At 35.2% G+C, this 20,151-nt stretch overlaps 2 protein-coding genes across 2 annotated transcripts; one reads left to right on the top strand and one right to left on the bottom strand.

Moving 5' to 3' along the window:
* LOC109720758 (neuroguidin-like) lies at positions 627-6,470 on the top strand. The gene is made up of 8 exons (XM_020248066.1): positions 627-813; positions 3,232-3,361; positions 3,457-3,553; positions 3,773-3,952; positions 4,042-4,230; positions 4,720-4,893; positions 4,975-5,129; positions 6,100-6,470. The coding sequence occupies exons 2-8, from the start codon at positions 3,327-3,329 to the stop codon at positions 6,230-6,232; spliced, it is 963 nt and encodes a 320-aa protein (XP_020103655.1). The 5' UTR covers positions 627-813; positions 3,232-3,326; the 3' UTR covers positions 6,233-6,470.
* On the bottom strand, positions 8,100-11,339 carry LOC109720391 (leucine-rich repeat receptor protein kinase EMS1-like). Its single transcript, XM_020247462.1, has 2 exons — positions 10,986-11,339; positions 8,100-10,242 (listed from the first exon to the last, which is right to left on the bottom strand). The coding sequence occupies exons 1-2, from the start codon at positions 11,271-11,273 to the stop codon at positions 8,377-8,379; spliced, it is 2,154 nt and encodes a 717-aa protein (XP_020103051.1). The 5' UTR covers positions 11,274-11,339; the 3' UTR covers positions 8,100-8,376.

Raw genomic sequence — 20,151 nt, forward strand, 5'->3', positions numbered from 1 at the left:
AATTAGGATTTAAATTTAGGTCTCGGATACCAACCAACGAGCCCTTTGCCACTTGCGGACGGTCGGTAGGGTTTAGGGTTATTATTCGCGAATTATTCGTTAAAATTAGGATTTAAATTTAGGTCTCGGATACCAACCAACGAGCCCTTTGCCACTTGCGGACGGTCGGTAGGGTTTAGGGTTATTATTCGCGAATTATTCGTTAAAATTAGGATTTAAATTTAGGTCTCGGATACCAACCAACGAGCCCTTTGCCACTTGCGGACGGTCGGTAGGGTTTAGGGTTATTATTCGCGAATTATTCGTTAAAATTAGGATTTAAATTTAGGTCTCGGATACCAACCAACGAGCCCTTTGCCACTTGCGGACGGTCGGTAGGGTTTAGGGTTATTATTCGCGAATTATTCGTTAAAATTAGGATTTAAATTTAGGTCTCGGATACCAACCAACGAGCCCTTTGCCACTTGCGGACGGTCGGTAGGGTTTAGGGTTATTATTCGCGAATTATTCGCTAACGCGGAATATTTTGCCAAACTGCGCGCTCTTGAAACGAAAAAAAAATTAAAAAAAATAAAAATAAAAATCGCTCGCCTAAACGACCACCCGAAAAAAGAAAAAAAAGAAAAAAAAAAAACTTGTGTCTCAAATATTTTGCCCTAGCTAGCCCCTGCCTGCGCCCCTCTTCCCTTCCCCTCCCCACACTTCCCTTCCGGCCGCTCGCCGATCGCCATCGGAACACCCCGCCTGGCCGCGCACCACACGCAGTCTGGTTTCGCGCTCCGCCGTTCCGCTGCCTGCTGCCCACTTCATCCGGTACAAAACTAGAAATTCATATGTTCCATGACTATGAGCGGAGTTAATATTTGCTATTATTATCTGCATGTTAAGTGCCAAAATTTTAGAATCCTAGAAATATTATTTTTATTTCTATTTATTATAACACTTTTCTCTTGCATACATATATGGTTGATGCTGTTGTTGCTGTTGTGTTTTTCTTTCACCCCAAACATCCTTCTCTTCCTCTAATAAACTCCAGATTTTCACATTAGTCCTATTTAAGTTGTTGTTGCGTCCATTAATTTGCTTGCTGTTGTCTGAAGACTCAGAACCAATAGAGCTAGGATTTAAGTGCCGTGGCACGGGGTCGTGCCGGAAATTTGCCGGCACGGTACGGCACGGTGCGTGCCAAGTCGTGCTGATGCGTGCCGGTCAAAAAAATTCTTGTGTGCCGACACATAATAGCATGAAATATTTATTTTCTTTAGCAACAAAATATTCTAACTATTTATTATATCTTTTTATCATATCTTTTGAACTTTATTGAGAAAATTACTTATTAATTTAAAGAATAGAGGGTTTTGAGCTGTGCCATCGGCACGGGATTTGTATCGTGCCGGTATTTTGTTGGCACGGTACGGTACGGTGGATACAGCCCGTGTCGATAGGCATTTAAAACCTTGCAATAGAGTTAGGTTTGATGCATTATCGAGGGGTAATTCTAATGTTCTTTGGATGTGATTTTGTGGGGTTAATTACTTAGAGTTAAGTTAGGTTTGATGCATTATCGAGGGCTAATTCTAATGTTCTTTGGATGTGATTTTATGGGGTTAATTACTTAGAGTTAAGTTAGGTTTGATGCATTATCGAGGGGTAATTCTAATGGTCTTTGGATGTGATTTTATTCTTTCGAGGATCCATGATAGACAATCATGCGGTAGAACTTGAAATATTTGAGTCGCTAACTTTTTTTTACTTAATCTGCTTAATTTTGTAGCTCTTTATTTTTATATTTTTAAGAATTATGAGTATTTATGCCAATAGCATAAATCTAGAGCAAAAAAAACTTAATTTAATAGCCGAATTTTTGTTCCTGAATTTTTAATTGGTGAACGTATAATATCTGTATAAATCACGTTTCCGAATAATTGGCGAATCCGTTTTTTAGCCGTATTTTTCAACGAATTTAAAAAATAGGATGCGGATTTTATTCGTATTATACCGGTACCGAATTTTTGCCGAATCCGAATTAACTAACTATGGATGTGACATGTAGAAAATTAATAATCCTTGGATGGTGTGGATGTAATATGTACGGTAGCATTGCTCCTACCTATTTTGGGGAGATAAATACTACTTTACACTCTTACACTTTTTTCATCCAAAAGCTATCATTTTCCTATTTGTCACATTAATTTTTTTTTATTATAACTTATTTGAATTTTTGTGAACTTTAGAATGACGGGTGTAAATTTTAATTTGCTCTTTTGTGGTTTAGCTTATTTTTTCTTTGTTATCCTATGGTTTTAAATATTGCATTTAACTATCTTGTGGTTTACTCAATTTACTTTATCATTCTGCGGTTCAAAAGAATTACAGTTGATTATTCTGTGCTTATCAAATAACTTTACTTTGCTATCTTATTTAATGGTATATTTATTGGATATTTTAGTGCAAGGCTACACCATATACTCTATATTCAGCCAATCACATCTTTTTTTTTGAGAGAAAAATATATGGAAAATATTTTTCTAAAATCATGTTGTGATGGTGAACACAAGGACTACAATATATCATCTTTGCCCAATCAATCGCATTTTAGCTTCTTAGAACCATAATTTGTTATATAATCAATTGCAATTAAAAGTTCAATCATTTGCTTTAATTGTCTTATAATGATGTAATTTTATGTAAAAAATCGAAGATGGTACCAAATTTTGTAAAATTTTGTCACATTGTTTTAGGGGTAGTGTGTTCTTTCGTGCCTACGAGTTCTGTAGCAATTTTTGTGTAAGATTTCTCACCCCCCCCCCCCCCCCCCCCTCAGTTTTCAGATGCATAATAGGAATGGATTTAATTAAAGAAAACATGCTGCTCCGTTTGATTGTAGTGAGTGATATGTTCTTAATTAGATGGCTTATACGGAAGAGGTTGTTGCTTAGCTTTTGAGGTTGAGTTAAGAGGTGTACATAGAAAGGCCCACATTTGTGAATAATGTTGATCTGGATGCTAGCTAGGAACCTTTTCTAATCTTGTTGAAGTGATGAGCGTTCGTAATTTGTTGTGGGATAAGATTTATGTTTCAATTGATGAGCAACTCACTATGTTCTACGTACAATAGGCCACAACAAAAAAAATAAAACTCTGAAAATAGTGTTTGTTTGTTCAGACGAGACCTTCGTTTGTAGGTCACTATTTTGTCGAATGGTTCTTTAATATGGTTTCAACATACAGGAGGCATCGCGTAGTAGCTTCTCTCTCAATCGACGAGCAATTCCCTCTCTTTTTCCTTCTCCAACCCAATAAAAGATAATCAATTCTCTGCTATAATGGGCGAAAGTGATGACACGCAAATACTTACTAGGTGGAGCACTTTACTCTTTCGTCACTGTAAATCGATCCCTCTCTTAGCAATATTCAGTAGTTTCCACTAATTTCACTATATCGATGGTTTGACAGGTGCAGAGAAGAAGGTCCTCGCCTCCTTGCTGTGCTGAAGGAAATGAAGGATGGATTAGATGCCGTGAGGAGCAAAGTTGAAGCCCTTACCCTTAAGGTAAATTAAAGTTAAATGGTATCTCTATTGTGGTCGAATGGCCGTGCACTTGTTCTCAGAAATCTGCTTCGATGTGAGAATTCTTATTAGGACATTGTGTTTGCCGGTGAAATTTCTAGGAAAGAGAGAAATATGCAGTAAAAAGATAGGCTAATTTTTGAAATTTGGTTCATCATAAATAATTTTCGTTGTGGTAATGCAATTTACTGGACTTTTTAGGTGAAACAAAATCAACTTCCCACAGAGAATGGGATTAGTTATCTGGAGGCGAAGCATCTTTTGCTTTTGAGTTATTGTCAATGTGCCGTCTATTACTTGTTACGTAAGGCCAAAGGGCTGTCGATTGAAGGCCATCCAGTCGTCCGGAGCCTCGTGGAGATCAGACTCTTTCTAGAAAAGGTTTACATACAACTCTTGATTCACATCTTCTTTATCTTTCTGGATGATCTTCAGCTGATTTTCTCTTTAATGTGTATGTGGTGTATTAGATCCGTCCAATAGATAAGAAGCTTGAGTACCAAGTTCAGAAGTTCACTCGTGCTGCGGAAACCACTGGGGCGGAGAAAAAAATGAGCGTTGACATGAAGAAGAAAGATGACTCTCGAGGAGAGGAGGATCCATTAAAGTACCGACCGAATCCTGACATGCTTGTTAGCAAGTCTACTGTGGCTACACAGGTGATAAATAACTTTCTTTTATTTTTTTTTTCTCTTTATACTTTATGTCGTCTCCTTGTTCTGTTGAAATACCGATATGATAAGATCATATGTTGAGTCGAATTTAGTTCCAGTTCTACATCAAAGCAATTCTTTCCTCTTTTCTTTACCTTTTCCACATATTATTCTTTTCTCTTGTATCGAATAGAAATACTATTTAGTTTTTTTTTGAATATTGATGTTGTGTTATGCTACCAATATTTGTCATTTCTTCGAAGTGATTTTGATTGTATTCAAAATTTTCCTTCTGGTATTTGTGATTGTTGCTTAACACTCCCAATAGCATAAGATCTGCCAATTATCTAACTAGTTCAGGATCTTTGTTTTTTAATTATAATTGACCAGATTGATAGATACATCTCTTTAAAAAAAAAACAATGGTACATGCATCTATTTTTTTTCGATGCTATGAAGATAGTAGTGCAATGACATAGAAATTTCACAACTTAGGATAACGGAGGAGTGTACCGTCCCCCAAGATTTGCCCCTACAATCATGGATGAGGATAAGACAACAAAGCAGGAGAAACAGGATTTGCGGAAGGATAAAGCACTTCTGAGACAGGCAAAACAGAGTACCTATGTTAAAGAGATTATGGATGACTTCGAAGAGAGACCTGAAGAGGTGTGTAATTTTTTATTCTTCTTACTTTCGTCATCTTAATTCTGGCTTGCCATAATCTAATTGTGAAATTCTTTCTGACAGGTGAGAGAGATAATAGGTGCTGAAAGTAGAGAACTCACGAGGTACAGGGCGAAGCGTGAGAAGCAGGAGAGACAGGAAGAGGAGCTTTTTATTCGTGCTCCAGTTACAAAACTTGACAAGAAGATAGAGAAGCACATGACAAAGTCAAGGAATGGGTATGTATTACTATTATTATTGTCATATTTTATGGACTGTGGTAAACAAAGAATATGGCTATTCTATGAAGATGCTGTGGGAATGCATTTGTACAGAGTTTCACTACTCTTGAATTTGCCCTTTTTCAAAATACATACAGCACAAATTAAAAGTCAAGCCTTAAAGTTGATACAGTAATTCATGTCACTGTTCCAAAGTGACATGCAAATTGCCCGATACGTCGAGGGAATACATATTCTTCTCAATTTGAAGGCATGCAAATTGCCCAATACGCTGTATACATAATTTGGAAGAGATTTTAATAGTAGTCTCTCTTTGGCTGTTTCCTTATTCCAGTTACACATTAGCATAGTGTTTACTTCAGTAGTCTACCTATAAGCGGCAGAAGAGTTGCACTTGATGTATAAAGATACTAAGGGCATGTTTGATTCACTTATCTTAGAATATGGAATCAGAATGAGATTCATTGATTTCGATAGTCGTCGTATGTTTTACAGGTTTCGAATTTCGATTCCCATTCCACTCTGGAATAGGAATGACCCAATCCATTTATGGCCCAATCAGGCTTTGAATTTTGGATTGGTCTATTCCAAAGTAAACTACTAAAAGCTCTCTCACAAACATCTCCCCCTCTTTTCCCTTCATCACTCTTCTCTCTCTTAACCAAAACTCTCTATCCCAAAATCCTAGATGTTTATTCCGATTTCCATTCCAATATTGAATCAAATATTTTTGGATGGTTTGTCATTTTCATTCTTATTTCAATCATGAACCAAATATACCCTAAAAGTCTATGTGGACTAGCCATGCACCAAATCACTTAATTGCAATTGCTTCATTTCGTAATGTCTATGTGAATCCCCCCACTGCTTGTAATTTTGTGCCTGATATGTAAAAACTACGAATACTTCAGTTATCTGATTCATCAGTCTGAGACTTATTTGATGTTCCTTACATGTTATCTATCAGATTGCTTGGCTTGGCCGATGGATTCTTTGACGAAATTGGAATGATTCCTCAAGAAGACAAGGAAAATGATGATATTACTAGCTTCAGAAGTAGCGATAGAAGGAAAAAGCATAAGAAGCGCAAGGTATATTAACTTCAAAAAATCATCTCTACAATGTTTCTGTCTTTGTAATCTTTTACATTCGAAGCCGTCAGTGTTTTTTATTCCATGTTTCAAATGTGACGTTCTATGCGACTCCATCGCAAGTGAGATAATCAACAAAGAAGTTCTAGTAAAACCACTTGTTTGTGCGATGTCACTAACAGAATGTGGAACGAAGTTACCGGGACAATGAGAGTAATTTTTTTGTGATTTTATTAGTTCCAGAGCATGATGCATGTTGTTGGTGGTCATTTTAAACACTGATTTTCTTGTACTTTTGAGAATGTGCTCAGCTTCTCAAAACCCAATGTTAAGTCCCTTGTGTGCAGGAAATTCCTCCAGATAGGGGTGATCCAACCATCTATAAAATGCATGATCAATCTCAGCCGCTGGATCTTGCCTTCTTCGGACGGCTGAGATCGATCCTGTGTTTAACTGATGATAGTAACACTCGTGTATAAGAAATTTGTGCGCACTAGGTTGCATGAATTTTGGAATAGATATGGAGCTGCTTGTCAATGAAATTTATGGTATCATTTCGTCAAATTCTTCGGACCGCATCAAACTGAGTTTATTTCTACTTTTCATTTTTCAACCTTTTTATGCTTGCTACTGCCTTTTTGATCTATGTTTTACTGAAAAAGGGTGATCGCAACTCGGTTAGATATCGTTTGGTGTCGAAAATAAGTTATTTTTGTTTATTTCTATAATAGGTAAGGATTTAATTGCTGTTATAGGGAGTCGTGTTGAAAATTTGTTGGCACGGTATTGTATGGTACATGGCGGCACGTATTGGTGTGTGCCTGTGTGCTAGTAAAAAAGATAATAAAATATTTATTTTTTTAATAATAAATTATTTTAATTGTTTATTATGTATTTTTATTAAATTTTTTGAATTTTATTGAGAACATTATTTATTAATTTAAAGGAAAAAACAGCATTGATCAATATGTTAATATTAATCTCTAACATATTGACTTATTTCTATATCCTAAACCTAAAATACGTCCACTCAACTCTTGAATGAAAAGGAAAAAGAAAAAGAAAAAGAAAATTCTCTTCTTACATCATACCCCATCTAAAATAATAAGACCTATAAATGCAGCTTCCAAATATACTATATCAGATAAAATAATTTGTAGTTGCAACATTTTTGCAACTACAAATGGATTCAAATATTATTGTGGTATTTTTAATTGCATGTGTCTCTAACTATTTTATACCCTAGAGATTTTTTAATGCTACTACCCAAAAACCCCTTTATGGAGTATAGATCCTTCTTATTATTATGGAAGAAGAGCTTCCCCTTGCAGATGATGGATAGGTCCAAGCAAAGTAATGAACAATCCTTTTTTAAAATTTAGGTGAATTGGAAACACTTTTACTCACGTGTATGATAGATTTTAGATCAGCAACGTCACTTCGATGATAGACAGTCAGATCAGCAACGTCACTTCGATGATAGACAGATAACTAAAGAAGTAAAAGGAGATTTAACCAATTAGATAGTAAATACGCAGAGTTGACATATATATATATATATATATATATATATATATATATATATATATATATAAAATAGAAAATAATGTAGGAACACTCTCAAAAGCGACCACACCAGTTAATTTGATAAATTTTTAGGTACAATGCTTCAATAACTTTGATTGTTAATAACAATTGATGCATTAAGTTAAGAGCTTTTTTTTGTGTTTCCTTTTCTGAAGAACTCGTCGTACTATTACAACGTAAGAGTTAAGACAACATCATGCAAAGAAAAAGCAAAAAAAAGAAAGAAAGAAAAAGACAGGAAAAAAAAAGCCGAATGTTTTACTAACATCATGTTTGTGACAATAAAAACTCCAAAATCTGTTTACACTAGAGTGGAATACTTTTTTAAGTATATGCATACAACACTCTTCATTTTAAGCACTCTTCATTTTCTACAACACTCTTCATTTTAAGTATATGCATACAACACTCTGCATACAACACTCTTCTTTTTAAGTATATGCATACAACACTCTTCATTTAAAAAAAAAACCAAAACAAAAAAACACTAGAGTAGAATACAATACTTGTTTAAGTATATGAGTACAACACTCTTCATTTTCTATTGTATATAATCTTATCGCTCTTCAGTTGCAAGAAAAAAGTCTATGATACATCTTATCAATCATGTAGAAGTAAGAATTTCTCCAGTTAGATTTGAAGAGCAACACACCATAAACTCCCCAAAGCCCCACAATAAATCCCAATCCCATAGCGAGATAAATTTCTATGTTCTCCAAGCCACCATTGTGTTGTTTCTTCTCATCAGGAGTATATGTCGGTTCATTTTCGGAGCAATTGTTCGAAATCGGGGGACCGCAGAGATAGGGATTGCCAGCATATATAGTAGGATCAAGCAGTGTCTGTATTTGATCTCCAGATGGAATCCTTCCTGAGAGGTTATTGTTCGATAAATTCAAGCTGCCCAGAGATGTCAAGGCCGTTATACTCTGGGGGATGGTTCCATTTAATTCGTTCATAGAAAGATCGAGAGACTCCAAAGACCGTAAGTTTCCTATCTTATCAGGAATCCTTCCCTTTAAGTGATTTCTTGCTAAGTTCAAATTATGCAGTGCTGATAGATCGAATAATTCCTCAGGAATCACACCACAAAGGTTGTTACCTGAGAGGTCCATGCTCCTCTCAAGATAGAGGTTCTTGGAATATTGAAGATCCGACCCTTTGGTTTCAATATATAATTTTTCACTGGAATAATTTTGATACAACGGGTACTCTAATGTATTTCCATCGATTGTTTGTTCTAGAACAAAATTAATATAAACCAAATCTATATTAGGCTTGTATGTAGATAACTTGGTTGAAGCCATTGCATGGAAATTACCAAAAGATTGAGGTATGTTTCCTGATAGATTGTTCCAAGAAAGATCCAATATTTGAAGATTCTCAAGTTGTCCGAGCTCTGCAGGAATGTTGCCGGCAAACATATTTGACATCAACCGAAGAATTGTAAGCTCTGTTAACTTTCCTAGCCACGTAGGAATCTCGCCCGATAACTTGTTTTGCCCGAGATCAAGTAGTACTAATGGGCAATACTGTAAAGAAGAAGGAAGTTCTCCATTTATGGTGTTATTGTTTAAGTGTAAGAACTCAAGATTACGGACAGAGCCCAATGAGTCAGGAAGTTGTCCTGATAGCTTGTTATTGGATAAGTCTATAACATTCAAATACTTTGATGCACCATACCAGCAATTTGGCAGCTCACCAAATAATTTGTTGCTCGACATGTCAAGTTCGAACAAAGATTGCATGTTGCATATAGATGATGGGATGCAATCACTAATGGAGTTGTTCGAGAGAAGAACAGTGAACAGATTTGGCTTGAAGAAAGACCATGGAAGTGATCCAAAAAACATATTGTTTGAGAAATCAAGCCATACTAAAAAATCAGGCAAAAATGGTAAGAATCCATGTAAATGGTTAGAACCTAAATTTAACACCTCTAATGATGTCATATTTTCCAAAGAAGATGGCAACATGCCGTTAATTTGGTTATTGGAAAGGTCTATGATCATGATAGATGAGGAAATGTTCCAAAACCAATAAGGAATAGTGTCTGCGATCCCGTTGTCCGACAAATCTAAGAGTTCAATTTCTTGTTGCAATTGGAGCCATCTTGGAAATCGTGGACCCAATCGACATGAGCTCAAAACTAATTCTTGCACTTGAAAAGGAGGCACCCAATTATCATCCACCTTCAACTCAAGAGATGAGCCGCCCATCCATAGTGACTTTAATCTTGTGAAGTTCATAAGATGAGTTTCAGATATAACCCCAGCAAACGAATTTCCATAAAGATCAAGAAAAATTAGATTAGATAAATTATTTATCCCTACAGGTATCGGACCATTGAGGAAGTTATTGCTGACATCGAGATACGTAAGACTCGTCATATGTTCGAGCCAGCCAGATAAATTTCCCTTTATACTTGTGTTCTGCAAATCCAATATTTGCCAATTATTAGGAGAGATGCAAGAGAGTTCTGACAAAAATTCGATTATATCTCTATCAATATTGAATCCGGACAAACTTAAAGTGTTTAATTTGCAAAGGTTCTGGATTGAATTCGGTACAGGGCCGACCAAGTTGTTGAATCCCAAAAACAAGGAAGTAAGTGAAGTCAGATTGCCTAATTCAACAGGAATTGGGCCATAAAAATGGTTATCATTGAGATTGAGATGAATTAGGCTAGTGAAGTTCCAAAGCCAATCAGGCAAGGTAGAGTTGAAGAAGTTACCGCGGAGATTAAGTATGCTCAAACTAGTTAAGTTAAAATTGGAAATGGGGTCAGGATTGCTTGGAAGAGAGCAACTCCCTAAGCGGAGCACTTGCAATGAAGACAACATGTTCACCGCTTGTAACCAATCATCTGCATCTTGTAGCATCACAGAGGTAAAGTCGAGGTACTTCAACGAAGAGAGACCTTTGATCCACGATAGTTTGCCATGAGAGGCAGTCATATAGTAATTGTACCTATAACTAAGGTCAAGATAACGAAGAGTTGACAAGTTTCCGAATTCAAGAGGTATCATTCCAGTAAAACCCGCATTAGAGAGGTCAAGATATCTTAACTTCTTATATGAAGCAATGAAATTAGGGAAACTAGTATTGAAGTTATTCATGCTGAGATCCAAGTGCTTCAAGTGGCTTAAAGATAGCAATGATGGATTGACCTCACCAGCAAACCTTCATAGCTTGTGCCTGAGGAAGTTCCACAAGCCAATCTAAGGATGAGCTTCTCAACTTTGCTAGTTTTATTGTTGCACCGAACTCCCTTCCATCTGCAGCAGTCAGAGCCTTCCCAAGAAGACAAGCAGTTTCGTGGATCGACGACACCGGACTTGAATGCGAGAAGCGCCTCGCGCTCTACGCTGAGGCATCCATAGCTCTCCAAGATTTGGTTTTTTAGAAGCCAAACCACAAGTAATAGTATAAAAAGTTGCATGCTTGTAGCTCTAGCCCTCATGCTTCAAGTGCCAGTTTAAAGCTTTTTATGATCAGAAGGTATGTAGAATTGTGTGCTCAAGCTATGTACATATTATTGCTATATATATTAGATTGATCAAACTTTTCGAACGAATCATTGGAGTATAAGATTACCATATTGTCCCTGATTAGACTCTCCATCAGCTTATTTAGCACGATATAAATGTTTTTGGGTATATCCTACGTACTTCATCCGCTGTAAGTAATACTTTTCTTTTTTCACACAGCTTGACCTAACTTTGGATAGACTACTTGAGTTTTCTAATTTAATTATCTAACTCACAATTTGTTTTACAATTCATTTTAAAATCAAATCCAAATAGCATTCAAGTGATTCAAATTTAGAGAAATTGAATTCAGTGCAATTAAGGGTGATTATTTTTGCTCGGAATAAATTGGAATTTAATAGAGTACGTTCAACTCCAAATTATTGTTTGCAACGGAATAAAAAGTCATTTTAGTATGCCGATGTTTCTTAATATTTACCTTTAGTTAAATTGAAAGAAAATTAATATCCATTAATTTTGGGAAGGAATTATTGGGACAACGAATACATAATAACTCTCAGTGATTTAATTCTTACCGAACCAAAATCAATTGAAGGAATTTGATCCTAATTAATTAGCATCGTTGGTTTATGCTAACAACCACTGTTTAAAACACTTGGTTTATGAGATCGAAAGTACGGCAGAGCATTGATACTTCAAAAAATTTGGGACTCGATCACCCCTAACTTTTCACATAGTATCTTAGCATTTAATCAAAAGCAATACGATAAATATAATAATTTTATACTGAAACAATGTTTAAAGATAAATTATCTTTGTACTTGACTATCTTTACTTGACTATCTTTGAATGGATGCCATTATTACTACATGACATAGTGTGAGGAATATCTTTTCTTAGAAAAATGGCATCCAAAGCATCTCCTTTTATCACACTACTTTGCATAATTTATAGGAATAATGGAATTCTAAGCCAAAGTGTGGTTCCAAACTGAAAACGAAAAAGGAACGAATCTAAATAAGGCGATTTGGTTCAGTTTATTTGGTTTTCAATGAAAATAGAGAAAATTATTTTTGTTATTTCGTGTAACACGATAATCTTTGATTGGATGTTGCTATTACTATATGAAATAGTGTGACGGAAAAGACCTTATAGTTTCCACAGAAAATGACCCTCAATAAAGCATCTCCTTCGATCAAATTGCTTTTCATAACTTTATTTGGTTACGGAATTCCAAGCCAGAGTATGGGTTCAAACTGAAAACAAACAAAAGATCTGAACTAAATAACGCAATTTGGTTCGGTTTATTTGGTTTTCAGTTTAGTTTGGTTACGAGAAGAATTAATAGCTTATTTTCGGTTTCAATTCAGCTTAATTTGGCTATTCTTCTTGACCGAAACCAAAATGAAAACCCAATAGTGTACTACTCACACTTTTTATGCTAATCATAGATTTAAAATAATGTTTATAATCCAATCTTGTATTCAAAACCCATTTCACAACAACATAGTTTAAATTTTACGGTCCAAATTTAATTTTTGGTATGTAACTTTTATCATGATTAGTTTTGACTCCTAAGTCATGAACTAATTCAACTGTGGTTCGACTTGGTCTCTATAATAAATCAGTTTGGTTCAGTTCTCTATATATATATATATATAAAACCGAGAATTTTGATTAGGTTTAAATTTTTTGCAAATTGAACTAAATTTTTTTTGCAAATTGAAACAAATCGAGCTGAGTAAACCCTTAGCCACCACAAAGTTTTTTTTTTTTTTTTTTTTTTTTTTTTTTTTTGGATTGAGGTGTGAAACAGAGAAAATGTGGTAAAAAAGTTGCTGGACTTGGAGTCATCCAACAACAAGCAGGCCACTTTTTTAGCGCTTGATCTTGACTACCACTTTTAAACGTAAACATGGAATATATAAATTTAAGTGCTCCACTAGGAATCTTTTTGTGAACTGCGTATGCAATTCCAGGTCATCTTTACAATCCCATGCACTGCACCTGCACTTTATATTTGGTGATTAATATTCTAAAATCAAATCAAAACACATGTGCATTGAGTATGAAATAGATTCTGTTTCTGTTGTAAGAGAATGGTGTCCAAATTTTTATAATTTTTTTTTTTATTTATAGGTCCTTTAAATTTTATAGAGCATATCTAGTTAATTAGATTATAATTTTGAGGCCTTCGTCAATGATTCGAGAAGAAAACGGGATGTATCCGAGGTTGGGAGAGTTTTCGACCTTATCCTTCATTTATTTGGCAGATGAAAACAGATTCGTGGCGGGTTAATTTTTCACTTATCGCTTCATTCGGGACTGGTCAGGATGAAAGCAAATTTTTGACAGATCAGAATAGATTAAGGAAGGAATAGATTTCCCACCTTCAACTCCATTTTTTTAACAAATCAGAACAAATTCAGAACAAATTACCTTTTTCTTATTTTTCACCTAGTTATCGTCTCATTCGGGGTTGACAGAGATAGAAACTCCATAAACCATGATTTATTTGCATCCCTTGGTATGAGGGTGTAATGTGGGCCGCACTGGACAGCCCACATTTTTCGGGCCGAAATGAGCTAGGGGTCTGACCGGCTCGGCTCGGATTTAATTTCGAACCGGACAATGCCGGGCCCAAATTGTCTACCCTCTAATCCGGCACGGCCCTTCAGCCCGAAAGGCACGGGCTATGCCGGGCAGGGCCGTGCTTCAGGCCTGCCTAGTAAAATATTTATTTTTATTTTTATTTTTTAAAAAGTTTAGTATGAATTTAAAAAATATAAATAATCAATATTTTTATTTAAATTAATATTTTGATTAAAACATCAAAAAAATTATACAAATAATTATACTAAAGTAAATATTTATTTTTTAAAATAAATAAATAAATTTGTATTATTTAAATTCACATTTTAGTTAAGTTTATTTCTAAATGAAATAAAACAGCGGGTAGCATGCTACCTATCTTTCTCTAAAAAAAAAAAGAAGATAATTTAGATAAAATTATTCAAATTTCAAATTAAAAAATTTAAAAATAAATAAAAAATAAAATGATGCTAAAAATTTATGAAATTTAGTTTCCAAATACTTTAATAGTATAAATTAAGTCTAACGGAGCCAATCATCGATTTGGAAGACACATCATCAAAAACAACTTTGGTAGCACGAAGGCCTCTGTGCTATCGGTAGTATACCAGCCTAGCACTCTCTCTCTCTCTCTCTCTCTCTATATATATATATATAGAGTCCGGCTTGGATTCTATCGATAGTACGAAACATTTGGTTCTATCAAGTTTTTTGCCGTTAGATTTATCTCTTTTATCATTTTCATCCTTTTGATAATAATATTCAACCAACCACCCACTCAACTCTAAGAGGCCCACATCGTCCTAACCGCACATCTTTTAATCAAAGGATAGAAAATTTAATAGTACCAAATTATTTTTGCTATTAATAGTATTTCAGCCTAGTTCTATATATATATATATATGACCTAGGCTGGAATACTATTAATAGCAGGAAGTATTTGGTGCTATTAGGTTTTCGATCCTTGAATTAAAAAATGTACGGTTAGGATGATGTGGGCCCCCTATGGTTGAGTGAGTTGTTGGTTTAATAGTATAATCTAACAGGTGAAAATAGTCAAACGATTGAATCTAACGGTGGAAAACTTGATAGCATCAAATGCATGGTGCTATTGATAGTATCCCAGCGACTTAAATTATATATATATATAATATTATATATAATATATATATTTATATATTATATATATATATATATATATTATATATATAATATATATATATATTATATAATATATATGACTTTCGAATACGACGATCGGCTCCGTTAGACTTGATCTAGAGTATTTGAAGTATCTAGAAAGTAAATTTGCGATTTTCGATATCATTTGCCTAGTTATCAAAGTGGCTCAAAATCAACCTGAAAATAAAAATATTACAAAATATGATGATATGACATTAAAATTTTAGATCAAAGTTTATTGATCTTTTTTTATGGTATAAAAATTTTCTATCAAAATATTCATGTGATTTGGATATTTCTACACGTTAAACTTGCAACTGGCTCACAACGTCCATTAAAATTATGATTTGAGCCCCTTCGATCACTAGCAAATGATAATTTCGAAAAATCACAAAATTTATTTTCAGGTACTTCAAATACTCTAGATCAACTCTACGGAGCGCGATTTGTCGATTCGAAAGTCCGAACATCGAAAACAATTTGGAAGCCACCGAGGGCTCCGTGCTTCCAGAAGCATACCAGCCCACTATATATATATATATATAATATAATAAGGAGAGAGACGATGAGAGAGAGAGAGAGACGAGAGAGAGGCGTACGTCTTCTGTGCTTTCAAAAGTATAAAGGTGATATGCCCCAACTTCCCAGCGGGGTCACCCATCCTAGGACTACTCCCGTCCTAGCACGCTTAACTCTCTTAACCTCTTGGCCTAGTCACCACCCAAAATCGCTTACCTGGTTAAGAGTCATAGCCCTATTATATCTTATATAAAGGACTATTTGAGGTCTCACAATCTCCTCCCCTTTAAGCCCCGACTTCCTCGTCAGGCTCAGATTCACAAGTATCAGGCGATGTCAGACTTGTCTTGCTAGCCTTGTCATTCTGACCCCGCTCAGCCGAAACTCATCTCACACTTCTGACTGATAATTGACTCCGATACCAACTGTGATGCCCTAACTTTCCGGGGGTCACCTATCCTAGGACTACTCCCGTCCTAGCACGCTTAATTCTCTTAACCTCTTAGGCCTATCCACCACCCAAAATGCTTAAGCCGGACTATCTGGGGTCTCACAAAAGGCCTCTGTGCTTATAAGTTGTTTTCGATGATAGGACATCCGATTCAACGATCGCCTCCGTTAAGTATAATCTACACTATTGGAACTATTTAGAAACCAAAATTTTATAATTTTTCGACATGATTTACCAAGTGAAATTTTATAATTTTTCGTCCTTGCCCTCGCCCTCACGCACTTCTCTGTCTGTGCCCAGACACAAGCCTCCGCCCTCCTCCGCCACCTCACCCTTGCCCTCGCCACCTTTTCGCCCATACCCACCACGATCTCCTCCCTACAACCCCCGAAATAGAGGGACAACAAGGGTGCTGGAGGAGCAGGGGAGTAGGTAGAGGAAATGGAGACGGAGCTGGGGTCGGGGGAGGCGCGGACAAGTACGCAGGATGAGCAGGATTGGGGAGGAGGCGAAGAAGATGAGGGCAATTTGGTCATTTTGTTACACGTACCCCTATTAAGACCTTTTATTTTTTAAGAGGACAAAAGGTAAATTTTTGAGTGACAAGGGGAAAATTTTAAATATAAAAATATATAATACTGTTCTTTAACAGCTTAAGCTTGCAAAAGAAAAAGGAAATCTCGAACCTAGACATGAGAGGAGTATTAAATATAAAAATATATAAATATCATTCTGTAAAAGCTTAAGCTTTTAAGAGTACTTGGTTGTTTCACAGAAAGTGAAAAAGTGGGAAAAATTTTATAATCTAGTCAAAAAAATTTATAAGATACAGCGTAGCATAATGTAATTAAACCTTTTAAATCCGAGATTGGCATCGTGCTGTGCTCAAAATGCTTAAACCTAATTATTATTACTATTATTATTACTAGGTGTAGGCCTTATATAGATGTGGGAGTATTGGAGACTTCTGGTCTGATACCAATTGTAACAATCTGATCCGTTAGTAACAATAACTCTTTGAGCCCAAACCACGGGCCCAAAATGCTTAAACCTAGTTATTCTTACTAGCGTGTAGGCCTCATATATTCTAATTAGAATCATTTTTTTCAACTGATGTGGGATTATTGGGGCATTACATAATTTAACTCATGTTTGAGAGAAATAAAACCAAAAAAAAAAAAAAATGATGGGTGACAAGTTAATTAATTTTGTACTTTAAAACCATCAATTTGATCACCTTAGTTATCTCTATATAACTATTATTAGTAACGGTTCAACATGAGGAAGCTTAAAAGCCTTTGTTTTAAAAAAAGGGTAAAAAAAAAAAATGATGGGTGACAAGTTAATTAATTTTGTACTTTAAAACCATCAATTTGATCACCTTAGTTATCTGTATATAACTATTATTAGTAACGGTTCAACATGAGGAAGCTTAAAAGCCTTTGTTTTAAAAAAAGGGTAAATAACACATTTGATCCTCAACTATCAGTTATTTAACACTTCAGTCCTTAAACTTTTGTTTGTTCTGAAATATTGCAATCAAGTACTACAACTCAATTTAGTTGGCTAAATATTGATACAATTTTGATGTGGAAGTGATGTAATATTTTAATTATTGCCGTATTATCAATCATTATACTTCTATATCAACAATTTGCTTTATATTTAGCAAGTAAAATTAGATTGTGGGACTTAATTGTAAAAAGCTCAAGTAAAAAATAAGAGATTAAAATTCAAAGACCAAATTGTCACGCGCTTTACAATTTGGGGACCTAAGGTGTAATTTTATCGAAACTAAAACTATCCCCAATTTTAATTTGTTGCATGCATCTTGCTGTATCTATCTCATACTTTCAATTCAATACTGTAATTATATATATATATATATATATATATAATATATACTAATATAATATATAGAAGCATGGCTATATGCTATTAGGAGACAACAGCCTTATTCTCCTAACTTTCTAACCACCCATCAAGTTTGATGGTATTATAAATAGAAGAGGGAAGAGATATTGGGAGAACCAATATCTCTTCCCTCTCTTATTCTAACCACCCATCAAATTTAATGGGGGTTAGAAAGTTATGAGGCACAAAACTGCTGTGCTCGCTAATAGCACAGTAGCCCTACTATATATAATATATATATATTTATATATATAATATATAGTTATATATATATATATATATATATATATTAATATATATATATATATAGATTCGTATCTGCGAATATGACAAATATTGTTTGGTGGCTGAATGGACATTTTTGTTAGCTAAATAATTTTTTTGACAACAGATTATTGCATTTCACTAACCGCAAGTGTATGAGAACAGAAACTTCAAAATCCCATTTCGATCAGCATACAACATATTATTGCATAGCTTTACTGGTATGTATACAAACTTCTACAACTTCTAATATATATGATGATCTTAGTGTGTCTCAATTGCCAGCAAAAAACTTGTAGTACATCTTGTCAATCATGTAGAAGTAAATATTTCTCCATGCAGATTTGAAGAGCAACGCCCGTAACTCCAAAGCCCCACAATAAATCCCAACCCCGTAGCAAGAAAAATTTCTATGTTCTCCAAGCCACCATTGTGTTGTTTCGTCTCATCAGGAGTATATATCGGTTTCATTTCCGGAGCAATTCTTCAAAATAGGGGTGACCGCAGAGATAGGGATTGCCAGCATATATAGTAGGATCAACCAGTGTCTGCATTTGATCTCCCAGATGGAATCCTTCCTGAGAAGTTATTGTACGATAAATTCAAGCTGGCTCAGGAATGCCAAGGCCGTTATACTTTGGGGGATGGTTCCATTTAATTCGTTTATAGAAAGATCGAGAGACTCCAAAGTTGAGTTTCCTATCTATCAGGAATCCTTCCCTTTAAGTGATTTCTTGGTAAGTTCAATTGTGCAGCGCTGATAGATCGCTAATTGCTCAGGAATCACACCACAAAGGTTGTTACCTGAGAGGTCCATGCTCTTCTCAAGATAGAGGTTCTTAGAAAATTGAAGATCCAACCCTTTTGTTGCAATATATAACTTTAACTGGAAAAATTTGATTCAACATGTAGCCTAATATATGTCCATCGATTGTTTGTATTACATCAAAAATAAAGTAAACCAATGTATATTAGCCATGTATTTAGATAACTTGGTTGAAGGCCATTGCATGGAAATTACAAAGATTGAGGTATGTTTCCCTGATAGATTGTTCAAGAAAGATCAAGATTTGAAAGATCTCAAGTTGTCCAGAGCTCTGCAGATGTTGCCGCAAACATATTGACATCAATGCGAAAATTGTAAATTTGTACACTTCACTAGCCATGTAGAAATCTCACACCGATAAATTGGTTTTGCCCAGATCAAGTGTACTAATGGCAATACTGTAAAGAAAGGAAGTTTTCCATTTATGGTGTTATTGTTTTAAGTGTAAGAACTCAAGATTACGGACAAAGCCCAAGAATGCAGGAATGTTGTCCTGATAGCTTTTATTGGATAAGTTTATAATATATAGATCCTTTGATGCACCATACCAGCAATTTGCAGCTCACCAAATAATTTGTTGCTCGACATGTCAAGTTCGAACAAAGATTGCATGTTGCATATAGATGATGGATCCATCACTAATGTGAGTTGTTCGACGAGACGAACGGTGAACAGATTTGCTTGAAGAAAGACCATGGAAGTGATCCAAAAACATATTGTTTGAGAAGAATCAGGCCAATCCAAGAAACCAGGCAAAGATGGTAGAATCCATGTAAATGGTTAGAACCTAATTTAACAACCTCTAAATGATGTCATATTTCCAGAGAAGATGGCAACATGCCGCTAATTTGGTTATTAGAAAGGTCTAAGATCGCATAGATAAGATATGTCCAAAGCCAATAAGGAATAGTGTCTGTGATCCATTATCTGACAAATGTAAGAGTTCAATTTCTTGTTGCAATCGGAGCCACCTTGGCAAATCGTGGACGCAATCGACATGAGCTCAAAACTAAATTCTTGCACTTGAAAGAGGCAGCCCAATTATCCTCGACTTCAACTCAAGAGATGTATCGTCACACCCCATAGTGCCTTTATCCTGTGA

The sequence above is a fragment of the Ananas comosus genome, linkage group 14 (assembly GCF_001540865.1).
Source record: "Ananas comosus cultivar F153 linkage group 14, ASM154086v1, whole genome shotgun sequence".
Lineage (NCBI taxonomy): Eukaryota > Viridiplantae > Streptophyta > Magnoliopsida > Poales > Bromeliaceae > Ananas > Ananas comosus.

Bases quoted from the DNA above. Each gene is read 5' to 3' on its own strand.
- LOC109720391 (XM_020247462.1), bottom strand. From the start codon at position 11,273: ATGAGGGCTAGAGCTACAAGCATGCAACTTTTTATACTATTACTTGTG. The intron at 10,243-10,985 runs GTGAGGTCAATC...TTGGATTTGCAG, and splicing joins CAAGCTATGAAGGTTTGCTG to AACACAAGTATAAAGGGAAA.
- LOC109720758 (XM_020248066.1), top strand. From the start codon at position 3,327: ATGGGCGAAAGTGATGACACGCAAATACTTACTAG. The intron at 3,953-4,041 runs GTTTACATACAA...GTGGTGTATTAG, and splicing joins TCAGACTCTTTCTAGAAAAG to ATCCGTCCAATAGATAAGAA. The intron at 5,130-6,099 runs GTATGTATTACT...GTTATCTATCAG, and splicing joins ATGACAAAGTCAAGGAATGG to ATTGCTTGGCTTGGCCGATG.